At 40.0% G+C, this 22,005-nt stretch overlaps 1 protein-coding gene across 1 annotated transcript; it reads right to left on the bottom strand.

Moving 5' to 3' along the window:
* Positions 1-1,314: 1,314 nt before the first annotated feature.
* FUNDC1 (FUN14 domain containing 1) lies at positions 1,315-13,254 on the bottom strand. Its single transcript, XM_056506528.1, has 5 exons — positions 13,163-13,254; positions 11,281-11,437; positions 9,462-9,537; positions 3,490-3,618; positions 1,315-1,951 (listed from the first exon to the last, which is right to left on the bottom strand). The coding sequence occupies exons 1-5, from the start codon at positions 13,191-13,193 to the stop codon at positions 1,874-1,876; spliced, it is 471 nt and encodes a 156-aa protein (XP_056362503.1). The 5' UTR covers positions 13,194-13,254; the 3' UTR covers positions 1,315-1,873.
* Positions 13,255-22,005: the final 8,751 nt, after the last annotated feature.

The raw sequence follows: 22,005 nt of genomic DNA on the forward strand, positions 1-22,005 counted from the left end.
CAAACTTAAAATAAAAAAAACAACCAATAGAAGCTTCAAATGTATTTCAACTGATTCTTGATCCCTTGACTGAAAATCTCAATGATGGCAACAGAATAGCAGAACAACTTTCCTCTGCAGAAATCAGTCTTGCATCCTACCAATACTTTTAGTTTTAATTCTACTTCTAACAGTGAAGTAAATTCCTTGGCCACATTAGCAGCCTTTTTAACAAGCTCACTAAAGGATACTCCTTTGAAATCCTTTCACCAAGTACACCAAAAATGCACATTTATAGGTTCATGGTACTGAGGTGGTCATTTAATCCCCAAAGCCCCTCAGGATACCCAGTTCATTCCAGTCATCCAGGGTAGATGACTCATGTCAGTTGGCTTCACTGCCCTTTGAACGTGCCAAAAGCCCATGAGCTTCATCAGCAGAAAAAAGCTGACTGGTTGGCTACCTTCCCATTATTCTTTGGGCTGAACATCACAGCAAAGGCTTTCACATTTTAACATTTTCATCTTTCTTTGTTTTACTCTAAGTCCCAAATAACCCAGCAGACACATTCCTCCTTCGGCTTCCCATTTCCAATAAACTGCAACTGTGCTTATGTAACTTCAGATACTCACTTTAAAACATTTAGGATCCACGGCCGTTCACGTACTTCGGGTTTGGGGGTTTGGTTTGGGGGTGTGTGTTTTAAGATTTATTTTCCAAAGTCTTAACCAGGCTTGGTGAAACCCTTAAAGCTCAGAGATATGCAGGACATGCTTCCTACCTTACCCACCCTGGCCACAAGCACACCACAAACATAAGGTCAACATGCAACACAAACCTCCAGAGCCCAGGGATGCACAAATCTAAATATTTAGAAGATTAATATGCCCAACATCCCATTTCCTGTGCATACCAAGCTCACACTCATCCATCCATCCATCCATCTCCATCCATCCATCCATCTCCATCCATCCATCCATCCATCCATCCATCCAATACTACTGAACTACTACTGCTGTTCAGAGAAGGGAACAGAAACCCAGGGGAAGCTTGGTGGGAGAAGAGATTCCAGTTCACATTCATCTGCTGCTACAGCAAAAACCAGAGAAATCGGGGCAGAGCAAGCTCTTCCTTGTGTAGAAATTTTTGAAAGGTTCAGAAGTTTGAAATGCAGAAAAATGCATTGAGTGTTTGTTTCGATTCTCAGCTTCTTTAGAATAACTTGGTAACCAAACACTAAAACCACCTTAAAAACTTGTCTGGGCAAACACTGGCATCAGGTCCCTGCAGGCTATAATTGAGAGACTTATTTTTTTATGTACACAAAGGCCAGTCTAAGTTAATTTTCACCTTTAATAAGCCCATGATTCTCTGTTATTTAATACTCTGTAAAAAGGTATTACAGATTATTGCAGTGACTTCTTAAGAGGATGGCCAGCCAGGAGGCTGAAACTACAACATCATATACAGTATGTAGTCATTGATACTACCTACTATAGCATGAAGAAAAATACTTTTTAAATAAACAGTATTTAACTGAAAACATAGAAATGGAGTTTTCATTCTTATAGTATGGCTACATAGCTATATTCCAAGAATAACATTTTAAAAAATGCTAGCTCTTGAAAGGCCAGAGATACAAAGGGTCATGATGATGATGAACCAGTTTTGCCCAGAAATGCTATAAAATGAGCACACTGCACAGTTTTTCAGCAAATCCTAGTTTTGCCAAGCTTCAAGAGGCAAAAGCCTGAAATGTAAAAGCTTCCAAGTTGTCTAGCTAGTCCACCTGTGTTCTCTGGCAGGCCCAGTGACCCACACTGCTTGCAGACAGTGTGTCACCACTACTGATCTTGGCTGACGTGGATCCCATCAGGAAGAGACGTTCGGGTCCTTACGATGCCAGACCCAACAAAAAGCCTCCAACAAACCCACTGGACACCACGATGTTCTGCTTGATAAATTCTGTGGACTGAGAAGAAAAATTATATGCATGAAGTTAATTGTGTCTGACTTCATTATTTAACAGTTATCACAACTTCCTGGAAACAATGACACTAAACTTGTGGAGAAGGGTGCAGGGGGAAGCGATTGTCTAAAACCATATAAAAATAGGTGGCACCAATGTAGTGCAGACTCACAGCTGTCTTTAACAATATATTTAAAATACAGTGAACCTTTTAAAAGTCAAAATACAGAGGAATTGTTATAGCAATCTCATGCCAATACCACTCTTGTTTTGATTAAAACAAGACAGATGTTTTACAAACTATCTTGTCAAAAAAAGCGTAAGTACCACCATGACTTCAATTGCAATCACATGACAATTGTTTAAAGAAAAGTACTGCTTTTTGGAAGATCACTGCAAAAGAAATACACTCCATTATGAGCCAGTTTCCTAACAACTTAATCCTAGAAAAAAACACTTATGTATGATGACAAGGGTGTAGAGTATTTAATGAAGTAGCAGCACAGAGTATAATGCCTTTTATCAAATGTGCCATTTCATAAATCCTCTGCTTCAAACACTTCAGATTATGTATAGCTAACACACAGTTACAAGAGACTCATATAATCTGAGAGGAAAAATACCAAAGCAAAAGCAAAAACCCCCTCCTATCCCACCCATTTCTAAATGGCAATGGAGAAGGAGAGGTTAAGCTATCTGAAGTATAGAAAAAGCAAGAAAAGCCTCAGTCTTGAACTTTCAATTCATAGTCACATTAAAACTTAAGGTAATTTTTATCAATCTATATGCAACTCTATACAGGTTAAACCTGAGATGTCAAAATTCATTAATTACAGAACACCAGTGTGGCTGATGTTTCACTGTCTGCAGCACATTCCCAATCAGGATTCTCAGTTATTCAGAATGAAACTTAGATTGCATGTATGGAATCTGAAAATATGTGAAAACAGGCTTTAAAAAACCCCAAAATAACCACAAAATTAATTAAATGGAAGTCTTCAAATGACAGGGTGAAACAGCCCCAGTGACTGATCAGTATCACAGCTACCTCTACTCAACATAGTAGGCAACTGGCAGATTCTGCAGACAGATATTCCCCAAAACGTATAAAAATGAGATAGAATCACAATTCCTGTTACAAAGTAGCTACAGCTTTTCTGCAGAAAAGTCATTCTTGTCTAGACAAGTAGTTTTATTATCAGCAGTCTAAGAAGATTTGGGTTTTGTCTTGTGAGTTACCATGTTTTAACCACACCATCCTGAACTTTTTACCATGTCATGACCTTATTGGCTTTTCACCTGCCAAGAACAAGTTCATGTGTCATTTTTAACAGTGACCAAACCAGAAAGCTGAACAAATAAAAGACAGCACAGTCTGATAACCTTTAGTAAATTGTTATTACTATTTAAATATACTATTACTAAGCCAAACTATTTTTGAAGCATTCCAGTTTTGCATCTGCATTTTCAACTCATTATTACCTGCAGTGGAAGGTAAGAAAACCTGACTGGTGAAAAGGAGTTTAGCACCTCAGACTCACCTCTTCAATCAGAGTGTTGATTTCAGGAGCTGCCTTATTTGCACGCTTTTTTAACTGCTTTTTTGCTTTGTTTACATCTTTTTCAACTCTCTTCCAGTCAACTTGTACATATCCACTATGACTAGCAATCTAGGGAAATAAAGACAGTTAGTACCACTGCAATTCACATTTCATGAGTCAAAATGCATTGTATTGGTGCCTATAAAACAGTTTTTTCTTATTTTTACTTATTACATATACAGGAAAAGACATTGTTCCAATTTCAGCAGGTTCTCTGCTTCAAATATTTCCTTAGTGACAGCAGTTCAAATCAGAACGAGCAATGGCAAAGTTCAGTAGACTCTTGATAATTTTACCAGTTCTCTGTTTCTTAGTTATATAAGCTTTGCAATGTTTTTCCTTCAGCATTTACTGTAACTTTACTTGTAAGAAAAACACATTGATAGGACAACAATGTAAAAACTCTTTTGTTTCAGCTTCTTTCAGAATTGTAGAATTCTGATTTGTGACAGAGTATCCAGGGCTAATCAAAAGCATCATTAGAAATACTGAAAACTCTTTATTTTATCCTACACAATTTAAACTGTCCAATAACAGGAAAAAAAAAAAAAAAAAAAAAAAAAAAAAAAAAAAAAAAAAAGGTACTCATTACAAGAGAATTCTCACACTTCTTACAAAAAAAAAAACCATTAAGCAGAAAAATAACAGCCTGAAAACAGCAGAAAAATAAAACCTTTGCCTTACTTCTGTTACTAATATTTGATTGCTGCATGTTCTAGAGAACCATTAAACAACTGCTTGTTTGGGGGGAAAAAAGAGAAAAAGATCAAAATTAAGGATTACTGCTTATTTTAACTGCTGAGACAAATAGATATAAACCACTAAACTTACATGTAAATGATTGTTATACAAAAACTTGGTAAAGAGTGAGATTTCTCAGGTACTTCTCAAGGTCACATGTGGGTGGGAAATTTACCCAATTTATCTAACAGCCTTCTAAGCAAGCTGTCCAACTGGTAAACACAAGTCACAGATATTGAACTTTTGTGGAAGAGGTATTTAAATATACAATTTATTAGGTGTAGCCTAAATACACAGTTTATTAGGTTTAGTTTCACATTACTTGCAGGCTCTGAAGTTTGACTTTCACATGGATCTTTCTACCAAATAACTGAAATTAGACCATCTAGCTTCTACTACAACTGCCACAGTAACTAAGCAACCTATTTCACCACAAACTGAGGATTTCATAATCTGGAAAAAAAAATTAAATAAGTGTCAGACAGATTTTGTCTGAATTCAAAGCTTCTAGAAGATCACCTTTGCAACTTCAGTTTCCATCTTTGCATAATTTAAAAAAGTAATTCACTGGACAAATGCAAAATGAATTTACTGTATTTTAAAGTCTCTTTTACTTCATGCCTCAGAACGTAATTAATAACAAATTAATTGACTTTGCCTGTCTACTCATTTATTCACAGGGGCACTAGTGCCAGGCAGGGACAGCTCATTAAGGGCTGTCTGTACAGAATCAGAGCAGGGAACCAGTTTGAAAGCTGTACTGGTTGTGCATCCAATCACTGGATGTCATACCAGGAAAAGAAAATAGCTGCACATTGTGGCAATTGTTATTTTATGAATTTAACATAACCACAAGAATTTCAAAAAGACCCCAGCATTGAATTGGTGCCTTCTCACTCATACAACTGAAAATTAAATGTGACTGATCTACTCAGTCCAACACAATGTAAGAAATGCTAATGTATCTGCTTGCTTGTAAAATGTAAATGGATCTTGGAAGAAACATTTCATTAAGACAACTTTAATTAGCTCAGTTATCCAGACAGCACAAAGACGAGGCAGAAGTTTTTAATTAAGATCTGCTTGTAACTACTGCAGAGCTTACACTTGTATCAAAACCAGATATCTTGTCTCTGTGAACTTTGTAGCCTTGAAATAAGAGATTCCAAATTCTACTGAGTGTTTATAGAATAAGCAACAGAAGATAATGTTTTGAACATAAAATTTTTAACTGAGAAGAAAAAAACCCTGTACTTTGGCAGTGACAGAGCCTGTGTCGTATCTACTTTGGCTGCAACCCCACTAATTACATAATTTCATATATAAGTGCAGAAATAATAACCCTGAACTCAAATGCTGGAAAAACATTAGACTCCAATGTATCATAAAAAAACTATTTGCTTATAACAGTAAATTTACATAAAAGCAAAATCTCAAACTTTACTAGTATTTTTCAAGTCAGGCCCTACGATAACCAAGTAAAATAACAGTATCCTATTACCATATCCATGCCTGGATATATTAAAGTGTAATATAGCTCTATATATATTAAGTGCATATATTATTAAAGAGATCCATGAGGGCTGGGTTTTGGGTTATACAGGAATCTTTCTGTATATAATAATGGAATATTATCTACATATCTCATAGCTCATTATTTGTTCAAGACCTTCCAAAAGTGTTGAAAAAACATGAGAATTTTTAAAAAAGGCAATTGAAGAAATGCATCAGTGCAGAACACTAAAAATGTGTTATCTTTTTTGATATTAATCAAGGAAAACTGAGAATCTTCAAGGGCAGACCTCATTTCGGGGGTGATACTAGAAAGGCACACAGGTACTTTGTTATTGTGAAAATGTATCACAAATAATGAGCAGAAAAATGTTTTGGAGCAAAAAAATCTGTACAGCAAGATGGGACAAAAGTTTAATTTCCTCAAGGCAAAATCTCACACTAAAAGAGCCCAAGCAAGGCCAGAGGGCACAGGAGAGCTGAGCTGCAGTGCACAGAACCCACAGGCACTTTGAGGTATTTTCTGCTGTTCAGGAAGGGAACAACCCCCAGTTTCTGACAGATCTGACAAGTCTAAGCTCAGCACTGACAAGGAGGGACTGACTGAGGAGTGACACCACACTCTGTGTAAGAGCTGAACTGCAGAGGTTGTACCCTCAGCCCCCACCTGCAGGCACACCTCTGCTGTCCCCACTGCAGGTTACAGAGGCTCAGAAGCTCTGTCCCTCCACTTCATGTCAGAACCTGCCACAAACTTGGTATTTCCTTATCAGGCCAACTTCCTACTGCAATTTGCTTTGGCTGTTCCACTGAATATTCCCTTTAAGTGTGCACACATCAACTGTGAAAACTGAATCCAACTCTTCCTCACAAAGCCCCCAGAAGCAGGTTGGGAACATCACTGGGATGCCATTACATGGTCCTTAGATCCCTTCCAACCCAAGCCATGCTATGATTCCATGATCATCATGGTGCACCATCAACAAACCCCTGTAAAAGATAAAGCCAAGGATATCTCAGGGTTTGTTTTGTTTCTTGTGGTTTTCACATATTTACCTTTCCTAAATTAGAACAAAATTTAATGAAGAATTCAATTTAATTCATCAGTGGCATATTAATGGACAGAGGAAAAATGTATTACTGAAAGCACAAATAACTGAAGAAAAATCCAATTTAATTATTAAATGATAGAACAGAAAAACCTGTAACTTGTATGCTCACTGCAGAGCAAAAAAAAACAATTAAACTGCTCTTGAGGATATAGGATTTTAAAAATAAAGCGATATTAGGTACTCATTAAGAACAAAATTTTTTAACCAATTAATTACAGAACCAAGAGTGCAAGAGTTCGTACTTCTCTACTCCTCAGGATTTTACCAAACAGTGCTGTATAAATGAGAAGTTACACAAGGAAAATATCTTTTTTTTGTGGAATTCTTAAAATTACTTGTTAAGAGAAATGCCTTATATTTTCCTTAATATAGGCTCTTATACTGCTCTTATACCAGCATGTTTGAAGAACTACATATATTTCACCAAAAAACAGCACACTTAATAATCAAATAATAATTAATCAAATTAAGGTGTGGAAATATTCATGGCAAAGATGTGGTAACAGATCACAATTTTGAAAATCTGTGCAAATTTCACATATTTTTTATTCTTTTTCTCCAACTACTTTTCATATAATCTGTATTAAGACTGAAGTTCTAGATCAATTATAAAAACATGAAAAATCTTTTTTGCTTCCTGTACAGACACTGAAAAATGTATTGCTTCCAGTTTCCTACTACATTTCTTGAGATGAAGGCATCACCCACTGAAGAAAAAGAGTATTTTTTTTATTTTAAGACTGAAATGTTTCATTGAATGGGCTTTAGCCAAGAATCTTGCTTTCTGTAGTTATTATTCTTGTTCTAGCATGTAATTATAATGTCAATATTGCAATCAGCAATTGAAATGAAATCTGCAACTTCAGAGAAATTTACAGATAAAAAGGAACTTTCTAGTAATGTGCTGAAATACTCTTCTGCCCACTCAGGCGAAGCACTGAACACGTGTTCATAGAATCAGGATGTGTGATCTTTAAATGAAAAAATTAAAGACTACAGAAATGTAATTACACCATAGAATTTATGACTCAGTCTTAAAATGCAAAATGTTTTGAATTAAAAGAGAGACCAAGGTATTTACTTCATTTCCTTTCAAGAGAATCTGATCTTACCTAAGATACAGACAATCCAATCAAAATACTTAACTCATATTTCCTCTTGGAAAATATCCCTTTTTGGATTCAGTGTAAATGAGATCAACCAAGAAACCAGACACTCAACCACGTGGCAAATCTACTGCATGTACAGGAAAGCTCCCCAAACTTCACAGCTCAACAAGCAAAAATCCTGTACAAGTGATGTATTTTATTCAATTTCCATTCTCTTTTGTCCACAGGTCTGAGCTTTAACTTTTCAGTTTCCTGTAGTCAGGAGCACTGAGGAAGGCACCTGCAGCAATTTGCTGCCTCCACTCCAGGTGCCTCCGTTCTGGCAGCTCTTCAGTCATGTTGATAAAAGAATTATCAGTAAAAGAATTAAGACCAATGGCATACAAAACATGGCAAGAGAAAAAAAACAAACCTAGCACCCAAACCAGTAGGGACCATGATTATGAAGGAAGTGAGTACTTCACACAACAGCAACATTTCAATGTATTACACAGCAGCAGTTACTGTCCCACCCTTCCTGATCAGTGCTTGACTGCACCAGCCACTACCATCAAAAGAAATAAAAGCAGCATATGTCTTTCAGAAATCCTCCAGGGTGATGCTGGAAAGAATAAATATATCTTTAAGCTCCCCTCTCAAGAAATTGTGTATCATTAAGCCTAAGTAGGCATCAATCTATATCCCCTAGAACAATCTGAGGAAAAGTGAGAAGCTCACAGATATTAAGACATGAAAAATGCCAGTAAAATCTTGGCATCTTACAGAAAGACACATGAAATTCTCCTTCACTTAAAGTTTCATCTAATTTAAAGGTTTTTCGGATATATATCCTCACCTAATCACAGTATCTGATGAAAAATGCAAATGATCATGCCAGATAACATAATTAAAAACTTCTGAACCTGAAAGCCAGCAGAGAAGGAATGCAATGAAGCTGTCAAAATTCAGCCAGGCTTTAGAGGTTCAAGAGATAAAACACGGCAAGGGGAGAAAACAGAAAAACACAGCTCATGCTGGGACCAGAACAAGCCTTCCAGGCAACTGCCAAAGCAGCCTAAAGCTCTGATAAAACTCTCAAACCAATATAAAACAAACACGTTTTAAATTTTCCCTAACCAGAGGTTTACAGGCGGTTCCTCTCATCTGGCAACATCGAATCATGCACAGTACCTCAGCTTCTGCACAGAAGTCCTCTTATCTTGCCAACAAACAATTTTACAGGACAGAGTAGATTCTGATTTACCACTGATTTTTAGAAATGTCTCTTTTGTACATTTGTACCCAATATTCCAGCTCAAATGTAAGGTTTTGACTGCTAAGACTAAAAAGATGAAGTAGATAAGAAGCCTTCCTAATTAAATGTTACCCAACAGCTGTGTTTTTCCTATTGTTCAGTAAATAACATTTGCCAACTTATAAAGCATGAAATGCTACATACTTGAAGCAGAAGAAAGCCACCACCTACTGCAGTTGCTGCAAGCTTTCCGACTTTCTGGAACAAAAATCCCGCACACCTTAGGGGAATAAAACAACAAAAAAAAAACCCAGTCCAATGAAGTTTTCTGCTGAACAATGCCACACTACATAATTCCTGACTGCAACTATTACTATTATTTCATTTAAAAAAGCGAATGTATCATTTCATATTTACAAATTTAAAAACCAAGGCTATTTAATGCATGCAGTATTAAATTAACAATGACTAAAACAAGACCATTTGAGTAATGGTTGCTTGTTCCTGGCTGTCTGATGGCCCCTTTAAAGTAAGCTTGAGATCTGTAGATCTTACAGCTATTAAACGTAGGATGTTAATAAAGCACAACATCATTATATAACAGTGCTGCTATAACTGTTCCCAAGTGGAATGTAAATACATTATACCGTAATTTGTATTAACTACACAACTCATAACTGAAAGATCTCAGTAAAAACAGCACATCCCTACCACAGGAGTTAAACTCAGCAAGGCCACTCTGCTGGGATATGGTGTTAAGTCTATTTTTTGATAAGACAGGAAGGGGCCTCTGGAGATCACCTGGGCCTGTCACCTTCCCAAAACTGCTGCAGAGCCCAGTCCAACCTCAAAGCTCAGTCAGGCTGCCAAGTGCCCTGACTCAGCCAAGAGTTTGCAAGGCTGATGGTTCCACAGCTTCCCTGGGCAATTCCAGTGTATCTAAACACTGGCCCACACACAGAGGGGAATTTTTCCCCCTGCACATGAATATGAATTCTTATTTATATACATCAATAGGCACCACGAGAGATGTGCATCTACAGATACCAAAATGTGCATTTTCCAGATCATTCAATAAGCCAGTTTTTATGGATGCCAGATGAACTATTCCCTAGAAACTTCTGAGTTTACAGTACACATATAACTTTTAAAAATAATTTTAAGGCTACAGAAGCAAATAAAAAACTCATACTGAAAGCTAAACCCCACTCCACAAAGCTGTACTGGGTACAACAATTTTATTTTTAGTCTATTTCATCTTCCAATTCTTGCATAATCCCTGTTTAAAAGTCACTGTGCTACCATAATGGTGTTTTTCAATGAATTTACAGTTTTTCTGTGTACTGGAATAGACAAATACCACTCAAATACCTCTGAGAAATAACAAATACCTTGACACAGCTGCTCAGGCTGTGACCACATTTTCCAGTGTAAGTTCTCATCTTTACTGTCTAGCTTTCACCATGAATTATTCTAGTACAACTAGGCTATGCTATCTCCCTTCAGATAACATCAGAGCAAACTGTGAATTCGCTCAAAATGGCTACAGCTCAATTTAGAGGAAAAACCAGTCTCCATGACATGGGGCTCTTTTTTAAAAGTATATTTTGCCATCCTTTTTTTTTCCCCCTTAATTTCTTTTACCTGTAAAATGTGTCCTAGCCATAATACAACTAAGTTTCTAAATCTAGACTAAAAAAGAAATAAGCTTTCCCATACAAAAGAAAAGCTATATGCAGTAATTTTCTATTTATTTCTCATAATTTTAGAACTCTGACATTTCCCCAAATCCTTTCCAGAGTAACTAGCACAAGTTCCCTTGGATAACTGGTGTTTCACCAATATTAAAAAACACTTCATAATGATGAGTCAGAGTAACAAACTAAAATAGTTCACACATGAATAATCTCAATCAATGCTAAAGGAAATCCCATTAAAGATATATTTATCTGCTTCAAATGGAAATGGATCTTCTAACAGAGTAAAAGGTCTATGTCAGTTACGGAAAGGGAAGCTCCCTCACCAGCCAGTCACACCTCCCATCACAATTTGTGTGGCTACAGAGTATTTTTCAACAATTGGTCCTGAATTCCGGCCAAACAGGCGATTCCACCAATGGTGACGTCGAGCATATTCTGTTAAATCCAGCACTTCGTAGGAATCATCGTCACTGTCATGGTCTGAAAAAGAAAAAGCAATTTTAAAAAAGTTATTTTCTCAGTTATAGAGGAAATTAACAACGTATGTGAAAACCCCAGACCCAGTTTGGGCATTAACTGGGTAATCCAATGGTTTAAATTGTAGTGTACAAGCTACCTATGGTCCAGCAATTCACAGAACAAAGGATTTTGGGATTCTATGCTACCATCAAGGTAAGGTGTAGAAGGCTATAGAGGTGGTATAATCTATAAAATCCATGATTGGCCCAACAAAGGTGAAGAAGAATCCCCTACCTGTTCAAGTACAGGAACCAAGAGGCATCAGATGAAATTACCAGCTTGTTCAACACAAAAAAACCCAAAAAACCCCCCCAAAAACAAAACAACAACAACAACAATAAACAAACAAACAAACAAAAAAACCCTATCACAAACAAAAACCAAGGGGACAGACCAACACTTGGAAAGATTAGGAACTTCTGGCCCTCCTCAGAGCACCAGACAACAGCATTTGCCCCAAGGCCAGGAAGCGACTTCTGCTCCTTTTCCACAGCAAATTAAACAGATGATGCTGAGACTTCAGTTCAGCTCCATGTTCTCAGGACAATTCTGTCAATGTTTTTAAAACAGGCATCTTACAACTTCAAATTAAGAGATCCTCAATACCATGTACAGTCAAACATCAGAGGAAAGAGATGGGTCTAGATTTTTAAAGAGAAATATTTTAAAAGTGTATCACATTCTGTGACATACTCACATGAATTGAAGTACACCTTGTTAAAATATACTTGAGGTTAAATCTAAATTCAGCAATACGGGTGGGACATTGCAGAAAAGAGCACTTAAATTATTACCTAGAATTATTATCTAGAATTGAAGTATGACTATAGATATAAACATTTTATTAGAATTTTGACAGCTTTTTAACTTGTACTACCAGGGGTAAAATCTTCAAAGACTCTAAGAAGTACGCATGTAGGTGTGCATTATTTCCCTTTATTACCACATAAGTGTTCTTGAGTACTAAAAATAAATAGCAAGATCCATAATGCCAAAAAGTTGTCACTGAATGGTTTTTTTTTTTGAGGTATTGAGGACAATCTGTTTATCTTTTTTAGAAGGAGAATATTAAAACACTGTCATAAACAGTTATGCTAATTCTGCCCTTAAATTATTACCATTTAAACCAAAACTCGTGTACACAAGTATAACAAGTTCTGTGGCAAATAACACTGCCGGAGCATTTTCTACTGATGAAAAATACTCCCTGCATGCGGCAGATGATGTTGTGGACATTTGCCAAGCACCTCGGACTGTGCCATTGCCGAAAGGCGCCGCACGACGAGGCCACAGCGATGCCCCGGGAGCCCCAACGGCGCAGGATGCGGCGGCCATGGGGGCTGGAGGCTCCGGGCTCCCGCCCCGCATCCCCCCGGCACCGGGCTCCGTGAGGGCTCGGCCGGCACTCCTTCTGCCTGCGGGCCTGGCCAGAACGGGTTTCGGGTTACATCCCGGCAAGGAGCTTTAGCCCGGGTGATGCCGGCGGTGCCGGGGCCGATGCGCCGGGCCGCGCGATGGAGGGGGTACACGAACGGACTGGGGAGGCGCGGAGCCGGGGCCATCCCTCCCCGCCCCCGGGACGCAGAGCGGGCAGCGGGAGGGGGCTGCCCGCCGGCCCCGAGAGGAGGAAGGGCGCCCGCCGCGCCGCCTCCTCCCCGCTCCCGTCAGGAAGGGGCGAGCACTGACCTGAGGCGGAGCGGGGCCGCCGCGCCGCCATGTTGGCCGGTGGTGAGGCGGCGCGCGGCCTCCCCGCTGCGCCCCCAGCGGCCGCCGCGCCCCGCCCCGCCCCGCCCGCCGCGGTGCCGCCCCCTCGCGGCCGCTCCGCGCATGCGCCTCCCGCCCCCACAGGGTGTCCCTGCGGGGATGGAGAGCAGCCTCCGCGTTTGGGAAACGCGGAGTGTCCTGGGCTGGAAGGGACCCGCAAGGATCATCGAATGCAGCTCCCTGCCCTGCGCAGGGTACCGCAGGAATCGCATCGTATGCCTGAGAGTTATCCAAACGCTTCTTGAGCTCTGTCAGGCTGATGCTGTGACCCCTGTCCTGGGGAGCCTGTTCAGTGCCCAACCACCCTCTGGGTGAAGAACCTTTTCCTAATATCCGACCTAAACCTGCGCTGACACAACTTCAGGCCATTCCCTCAGTCCTGTCACTGTCACCACAGAGCAGAGAGCAGTGCCTGCCCCTTTTCCCCTCACAAGGAAGTTGTGACTGCACTGAGGTCTCCCCTCAGTCTCCTCCAGGCTGAACAGACCAGGTGCCCTCAGCCCCTCCTCACACGGGGCTCCTTCCCCTCAAGGCCCTTCTCCATCTTCGTTGCCCTCTTTTGGGCTCTCTCCAGTAGTTCAATGTCTTTCTTGTATTGTGCTTCCCAAAACCACACAATATTGAGGCCTGTGCCGTGAGGGGCTCGTTGATCCCAGTGATGGAGGTAAGAACCTCAAAACCTTCCCAATATCTCCAGCTGTGCCTGAGGAGCAGAGCAGTGGCTGCAGGCATGGCTGGACAGCAGCTGCGTGCCATGAGCCACATAAAAATTAATAACCAGAAAAAAACAAACACAAGGCCCCTCAAAGTACAAAGGTTAAAGCGAATGTGAGCTCTGAAACATTGGAAAAAATTAAATTTGAGCCCTGGTGTGCTCCCTCTTTCAATGTATTGGTGGGGTTTCAATGGGCTAAAAGCCACATTATTATTATTATTATTATTATTATTATTATTATTATTATTATTATTATTATTATTATTATTATTATTGCTATTATTGCTATTATTGCTATTATTATTATGGCTATTATTATTACTATTATTACTTTTATTACTTTTTTTTTAATTGTATGCAGCCATAACATAGAGGTGGCTGACACAATAAGTGCAACTTCAGGAGTGTTGTTGCAATATGAATTAAGAAAGCATCAATGAACATAATTTATAAATAATAAAATTGAAAACAAGTTATTTAAAAGTGTTTTCAGCCTCTCACTTGGACTCTTACAGTGCCAATACATGACAGGCAATTATAATAGGAAAAAAAATCTACTTTCCCCCACGTCATAAAGCTATTTTTATGGAGTAAGCATTTAGGATTTTAATTAAAACCCCTTAATTACACCAGCCTTTACAGACATACCAAAAAAGGGGAAAACGTATATTCCACAAGAAGATCCTTCTTTAGTCCACTGTGCAACTGAAATTAGCATATAAAACTAGAAGTAACATATAAAGTAGTTGTTTGCTTATTAAATTATTTTTATTCCAAACATTTGCCATAGTGATAAGCAGGTGACAGCATGCCAGACAGAATTAGTAATATATTGCTTTCTTTAAGATTTTCAACAGATACGTTGCTGTATGGAACACAGATTTGTCTCTTTATGATTTGTTTTGACAAACACTGTGCATCTTGGGAGTTTGCTTGTTTAAGCATAAAATTGGTGGGTTTGGTATTCACTTTCCAATCAGTAACAAAGTGTTGACTTTTCCCAGTCAGATGCCAGTAAGGTAAGGGAGGTGACCAGAAAGTTTGGCTCAGCCTTTGTGAGCCTGGCTGGTTTTGTACCTTTTGTTGCTCGAATTCTTAATATTTGGCTTCCCTATTTTTAACTATGATCAGTTAAAAATAGCAGCACTTCTCATATGACTTTCCCCATGTCTGTCCAAACAATTATATTAATTTCCTTTCAGAACAGGGAGGTTTATATAATTAGCACTTCTAAAAAATTAACATTAGAAGCTGCATTGTGTTCTACATGCAACTTCTATTTGCCTCCTTTTGCACCCCTCCTGCCAAGTCAGGGTGATGTGACAAGTGGCAAGGAAGGAGTTTAGGAAAGGCCCTTTTGGCAGGTTTTGGGCTTGTGGTCTCTCTGTTCTGGGATCAGGATGCACCCCTTGCCCAACACAAGACATTTCCTAGTGGGTTCCAGTTGTTAGGATGCAGTGGTGCTCAGCCCTGGGTGCTGTGAATGAGCCCAGTGCCTGCCCAGGATCTGCAGGCACTGCCTGGGGGATTGGCTCCATGCCTGCATAGAAAATGCCATCAGGATTGTTCTTGCTTCCAGCAAAATCCATACCCTGTGCAGAGACAGCAAACCTCATGGCTCCAGAGACTGAGAATAACTGGGAGAGCTTTTATCAGCCCCATTGTGATGTATAAAATTCCCCAAGCCCATTCAAATCTCATGCACACTGGTGCCTCCTTCAAGCTATTCGTTGCAGACTCTGACAGATTTTCCAAGGAAAGGTGACAATTTAAACTCAGGCCATATTTTGGCTTCACCCTTAAAGGTTCTTCAAGAACAAAATGATTCTCTGTAATATCAGGAGGACTGCAGAGAAAAATTGTTCCCTTTGCTCCATAAGCCCTGGCTACAATTTCAGGCTGTGCAGCCACCCTTTGTCCTTGTACCTGTGATAAGCAGCTTGGCTGTCACAGCTTGCAAGGGAACATACATTGCACACCCATACCTTACAAATACTAAAAAACTCCACAATAAGCAACCAAAAACCCCCAAAACCCCAAAAATCAGAAGAGAGCCCCCCAGTCTTCAAATGCCTGCATGATTAATCCTAGCAGCTTTGTGCTGCTGACCAGAATTCCAAACTGGGACACATGTCCTTTAATTTTTTACCATCTTGAATGATTAATTCTAAAAACTGAAGACAACACACACTGCCAGCCATCTCCACTAGGCCTTACTTGTGGGTGAGACTTATCTTCTCTGGAGGTTTAACCTAGGAAATGCAGTGGGAATAACCTGCAATAAAGGTATTGGAGTTAATGGATGATCCTTTTTTAAAAACCTGACTGGACATGCTGTTATTCAAAGCTCAGTTGGCTGGAAAATGACAGAGAAATGTCCAGGAAGGAATTTGGGTTCTAAGTTTGTCAAGATCCTGGGCAAGGGCTGTTGTGGGGCCACAACCTGAACTGTTAATGCAGTAGGAAGTTCCATGAGTTGCTGACAAAGAGAAGTGCAGGGGCAGGCACTGCTCTCTGATCTGTGGTGACAGTGACAGGACCCGAGGGAATGCCAAGAAGTTGTGTCAGGGGAGGTTTAGTTTGGATATCAGGAAAAGGTTCTTCTCCCAGGGGATGGTTGGGCACTGGCACAGCTCCCCAGGGCTGTGGTCACAGCTCCAAGCCTGACAGAGCTCAAGGAGCATTTGAACAGTGCTCTCAGGACATAGCTGGATTCTTGTGGATGGGCCAGGAGCTGGACTTCCACAGGAATCCAGGAGCTGGGTCCCTTCCAACTCAGGATATTCCATATATCATGTTAAAATGAAGATAATCCTCTCTGTAATTATGATGTTAACAAATACACATCCTTGTGTCTCCTGCCATCTCCATGTGAGATTTTGGATGGCTTGCTTGCATGTCTTGTCTTCAACCTTCCTTTATCACTTTTCTTTGTAAAGTGTTTATTGTGAGTTTTAAAAAATTATTTATGAGAATTCTTTTCTTATTTTTGAACATCATTAAATTCTGCTTTTCAGTTTTGTAGTACTCTAACTTGATAACAGCCTCCTTTATCTTAGAATCACAGAATAATTTTGGTTGGAAGAGAGCTTTAACATGATTGAGCCAAACCATAAATCTTAATTAATTTATCCTAATGAAATTTAAGTTATAAATTCCCACCACAATCCATCTATGAGTGGAGGAGAAAGGGGCAGAGAAAGATATATCTGTTGTCTCCATTAACTAACAGTAGTTTAAATTGTCTCCTGATGAAGAACTCAACTGATACAAAAAGAAAAAACAAGTTTAGTGTGCTGTGAAGGGTGTTTGAACAGGTATCAACCAAAGACATCACCCAGGTAGGATGCACTGGATCCACAGCTCCTGCATTTTACTTATTAAACAAAACTGATGGTTAGTGTCAGGTCAGGCTGCAGCAGGGCACATTCCCATGACCCTAGCCTGCAAAATAAGGAAATTTAAAAATAAAAAGTTAAGGGGGGGATTGATCTTTCCTGTTCGTTTTGTTTACTATATTGTTAATAATGCAAGCTGATTATCCATTAATCTTTTGATCTCAGCTCTGATGAGTTACTGGGCTTGGACTGCAGCACAGACTGTGACCTGCTGCTATTGTACGAATGCCATGCATGCGTTGGGATGTCTGTGTGCCGTGCCTCTGGAAAAACGCTGGGATCGCGGCCAGAGGGGAGCCAGGGGAGCCAAGCTTGGGGCAGAGCGCTCCTGGGGTGGAGCCGAGCTCATCATTCCTTTAGGATCACCCCTGGAGGCAGCCAGGGCTTCAGCGCTGGGGGCAGAATGCAGGAGGAGGTGACTGCAGTGACTCAGGTAGGTTCATCTTGCACAGTCAAAATGCTTAATAAAAACTGGAGTGTTCAGCTAAATGGAGGCTTCGTGTATTGACCAGGCAAATAAAGGGCAGTGAGAGGAACTGAATCTTAGAAAGTCTTGCAAGGTTCTGGAAGGTTATGTTTTTGTTTAAAACTTTTCTCATATGCAAAGGGTTTTTTTTTTGTTGTTTTTGTTTTTGTTTTTTTTTTAATGAAAGGGTTCTGCCAAGTTTTTGTTCTTAATTTTCTGTTTTCTTGTAAGTAAAATAGAAAAGATTTTTAGTTACTTGGAGGCAACCTTTTGTTTACTGTATGTCCATATTATAAAATTTCAGAATAGTTGTGCTGACTGTAGTACTGCATTATTTTAGAGAAGTTCTTGAAGCAGCTTTTAGCTGAGATCATGAATGTAAAGATGTATTTTGGGTTTAACTTGTCCTTCAGAGATAAATATTCAATTCCCTTGGTAAGTCCTGTAGGTATTCTGGAGTTCCCTGCTACTGTCACTCAAGTACTCAGACAAACCAACGGAGAGAGTGAGAACAGACTGACAGTCTGGCAGTCTGTCTTGTCAAGCAAATGTAAGGAATTACTTTTTAGAGGAGCTGCAATGATGAATCAATCATACACACAACTTCCACAGCCAACAGATGTTCCTATTTTCTGTAGCATAAGTGCACGTAAACAATGAAAAATAAAACTTTGCATGGCTTTTGACAAAGTTATGGGTAACAGGGTAATAACTGGGCAGGGAAGATTTAGAAAAAATCCTGAAAAAGTTTTAAGACCCTCTAGAAATACCATCTAAGAGGTGAAGAGCCCAAAGAATTTCAGATTTTTCTGTTTGTAAAGCCCTGCACCAAGAAAAGGTTAAAAATCCTAAACTGAAGGGAAACATGGTAATAATGTTTTTCATTTTCTTGCAAGAAACAAAAACTGATACAGAACTATAATGAGTAATGTTGTAATTCAGTATCAGCAGAGTAAACACTAGACAAAAAAACTACACAAAGAGAAAGGATAATTACTGTGAGTCATCACTGCTGCCAAGCAAAACCTTTGATCAGATGCTGCTGTGCTGGTCACAGGTAGCCTTCACTGAAACACCTGGCTGCTCTCAGGTCACCTCAAGCTTATGAAGAGCCCTCCTACAGCTTCTTCTTCCGTGCTGCCTGGTTTTGGCTGGAATAAAACTAAACACATTTCCCCCAGATAACTGAAAACATGCCAAGACAGTCAAACATGAGACTCCCGGAGTACAGGGCTGCCTCCCACTGCCCCTTTCCCCACAGCTGTATCCCCTTCCTAGATGGAGATCTTGAAATAACATCTCTCTGGCCCAAGGACTAGCTTGCTTTAGTGACCCTGAGATCAGGGGAACTGGATTTGTTTCCAAGGGCATTTTCCCTGCAAGGATTGAGGCCCCTGGCAGCTGGGGAGACAGCCTGACAAGCTAGAGACATTCCTTATTGTATTTGTGTGCAGTAACTGTGCTTCATCAGACTTTCCCTAGCTTTACAAAATGCCAAATAAAATTTAAATAATTTCTTTATAACAAGGTTTGTCTTGAAAGATTGCCCCTCTCATTCAGTTGCATTTCAAAGCTCAATAATAATGAAATAACTGTATCATAGCATTGTTTCTAGTAGCACTGTTAGTTTTTCCAGGTTTCAAATACTCAAATCTTGATTTCTCATAAAATCCTGATGCAATTTGAGAAAAACTGAAAACAGCCATTTCCACTGATAAAACTGTTCAAAGACAGAGATGTTCACTCCTGGTTTTCTCCAATATTTGTTTCTGTGGAAGCATTGTACCCACTGTACCCACTCATCACCACTATCTACCCTCAGCATTTACAATCTCAAAAAGATTTGATAATGGTTTTTGCAGAGTGAAGACCAAGCCCTTAGTTTGTGTCCCTGTTGCTGACTCAATGAGCAAGACATACAGGCTGTATCTACAGAAGTTTTTGTGCCATACATTTCCTGGCACTGACACCATCTGCCCAATCCCACAGGCTGCAGTGACAGAGAGGTAGCAGTGGCTCCAGTCCAGCCATTGGTGTTTGAATGCTGTTCTCATTGAGTCTCCTCCAGAATTCCTCAGAGGAGGAGGAGAAGTGGATGATATTTGCTTGGTCCACTGTCCAGCTGGAATCTATGCAAGCACTAAGAGTTCTCTCATCTGCTCTTGTAGTCACAAACCACAGACTCACTCTGAAGAGGGCAAGCAAAACCAACAGACCTAAGTGCAGCCAGGATGACTTCTTGAAGGAATCTCCCCATGTGCGTTTTTTAAATTGTTTCATACTGAGGGCTCTTTCTGGGTATTTGTCACATGGAACATCAGAAATTTTAGTGATAGGACAAGGACTAATGGGTTCTAATTGAAACAGACAAAATTTGGGTTAGATATGCAGAATAAATTCTTTACTGTAAGGCTGGTGAGGCACTGGTACAGGTTTCCCCAGAGAAGCTGTGGATGCCCCGTCCCCGGGAGTGCTCAAGACCAGCTCTGAGCTCTGAGCAACCTGGTCTAGTGGAAGGTGTCCCTGCCCATGGCAGTGGTTTGGAACTAGGTCATCTTTAAGGTCTCTTCCAACCCAAGCCATTCTGTGAATGGCAAGCCCCATTTTGAACATGGAACTTGTTTGCTCCCTTTTTATAGCACACCAAGGTTTGCCTGGTGTTTTCCAGGGAGTTGTGTGGAGGCTGCACCAGCAGCTGCTGACAGCCAACTGCTGACAGCTTCCAGTGCTCAGCCACACGTGAGCTGCACAGGCACAGGTCAGGCAGGACTGACCTACATGGCAGAGGAGGAGGTTGTGAAGTAGTTCTAGACAGAATCTCCAGCACCTGCATAAAAATATGCAGGAAGCAGAGGGATGGACATCCTGATCGAATGGAGAAGGGGAGTCCTGTTCATGTCCATTTCTATATGTTATACGGGGTAAGATCAGGAATGACACAGCTCAAAACCTTTTTTGCCATGGATTTCAGGGCTGCCACATGATGAGAAAGCATGGATATTTTTGTTGCCAAGGTCTTTTCTGTGTCAGCGTTAAGCTCCAGAGTCCTAGACTGGAGTGCTTTGGGACTCTGCCTCTCTGAGGTGGTGCTAACTCATCAGAGCGCCCACAGAGCTACACCAAGAAAGGAGCAGTGGTCCCTGAATCTCAAAATTGTTCACATTCATGTGGTCATCACTCACAGCATCCTCCAGAGGGAACTGCAGCAGAGATGCACATCAGGGGAACAGGAGGAATTTCTGCTCTGAAAGGGTTGGAATGGGCTGCCCAGGGAGGTGGTGGAGTCCTCATCCCTGCAGGTGTTCAAGAAACAACTGGATGTGGGACCAAGGTTGGGCTGGGTGCCAAGGTGGTGATTGGTCAAAGGTTGGACTCGATGATCTCAGAGGTGTTTTCCAATCTCACTGATTCTGTGATCCACAGGAGCCTCACCCTGGAGTTACCAGGAGGGTGGTGAAACCAGGAAGGATGTTCTGATAATGATCACTAGTGTAGATGTACTTTATCTCTTTCTTGCTTACACATGACATATCACTGAAGTTAAAAAGTAAACTAGTGAGATGATCATAAAGCTGGGCATCAGCAGCTCAATATTTGTGAAAAACAACTTCACAGCACATTGTCTATAAACTTTGTTTTGCAGTGTTTGTTTTATGGTTTTGCTTATTTATATTTTGCATATTTTATGTGCGTTCTTTATCCCATAGGCAATTTCTGCATTCAGTTCAGCTTTTTTTTCCTTTCTGATTGATCAGGACCAGTAAGTAACCTTTAGAAAATTTGTTTGTTCTATTTGTTCCTGTCTTCTTCCTAAATGTTTGATGAGTGGGTGATTTGTTTGTGCTGTCATTACGAAAACCATATGTTGATGTGGTCTTATGGGGGAGTGTTTTTATTATTTTAAGAGTTCAGCTAAGGATGTTTCCAAAGGAGTCATAATTGCTCTTCTAAGTACAAAGGCTGAACAATGACTGGCTTACAAATAATGCCAAAAATCTGTTCAGCTCAGTCTAATTATTTCAAAGACTAAAATCTGTTTCTCAGAAATGTCTTCTTTCTTTCTGAACTTTTTAACATACTAAGAAAGTTATATTTCTGGAAGTTCTTTAGTGTTCATAGTCCCTTGGAGCAAGGGAAAGTATCCAATTTTTCATGTACATCTCAATGTATGCAAAAATTTTAAGGC

This window comes from Oenanthe melanoleuca, chromosome 1 (genome assembly GCF_029582105.1).
Source record: "Oenanthe melanoleuca isolate GR-GAL-2019-014 chromosome 1, OMel1.0, whole genome shotgun sequence".
In the NCBI taxonomy this organism is placed as follows: Eukaryota; Metazoa; Chordata; class Aves; order Passeriformes; family Muscicapidae; genus Oenanthe; species Oenanthe melanoleuca.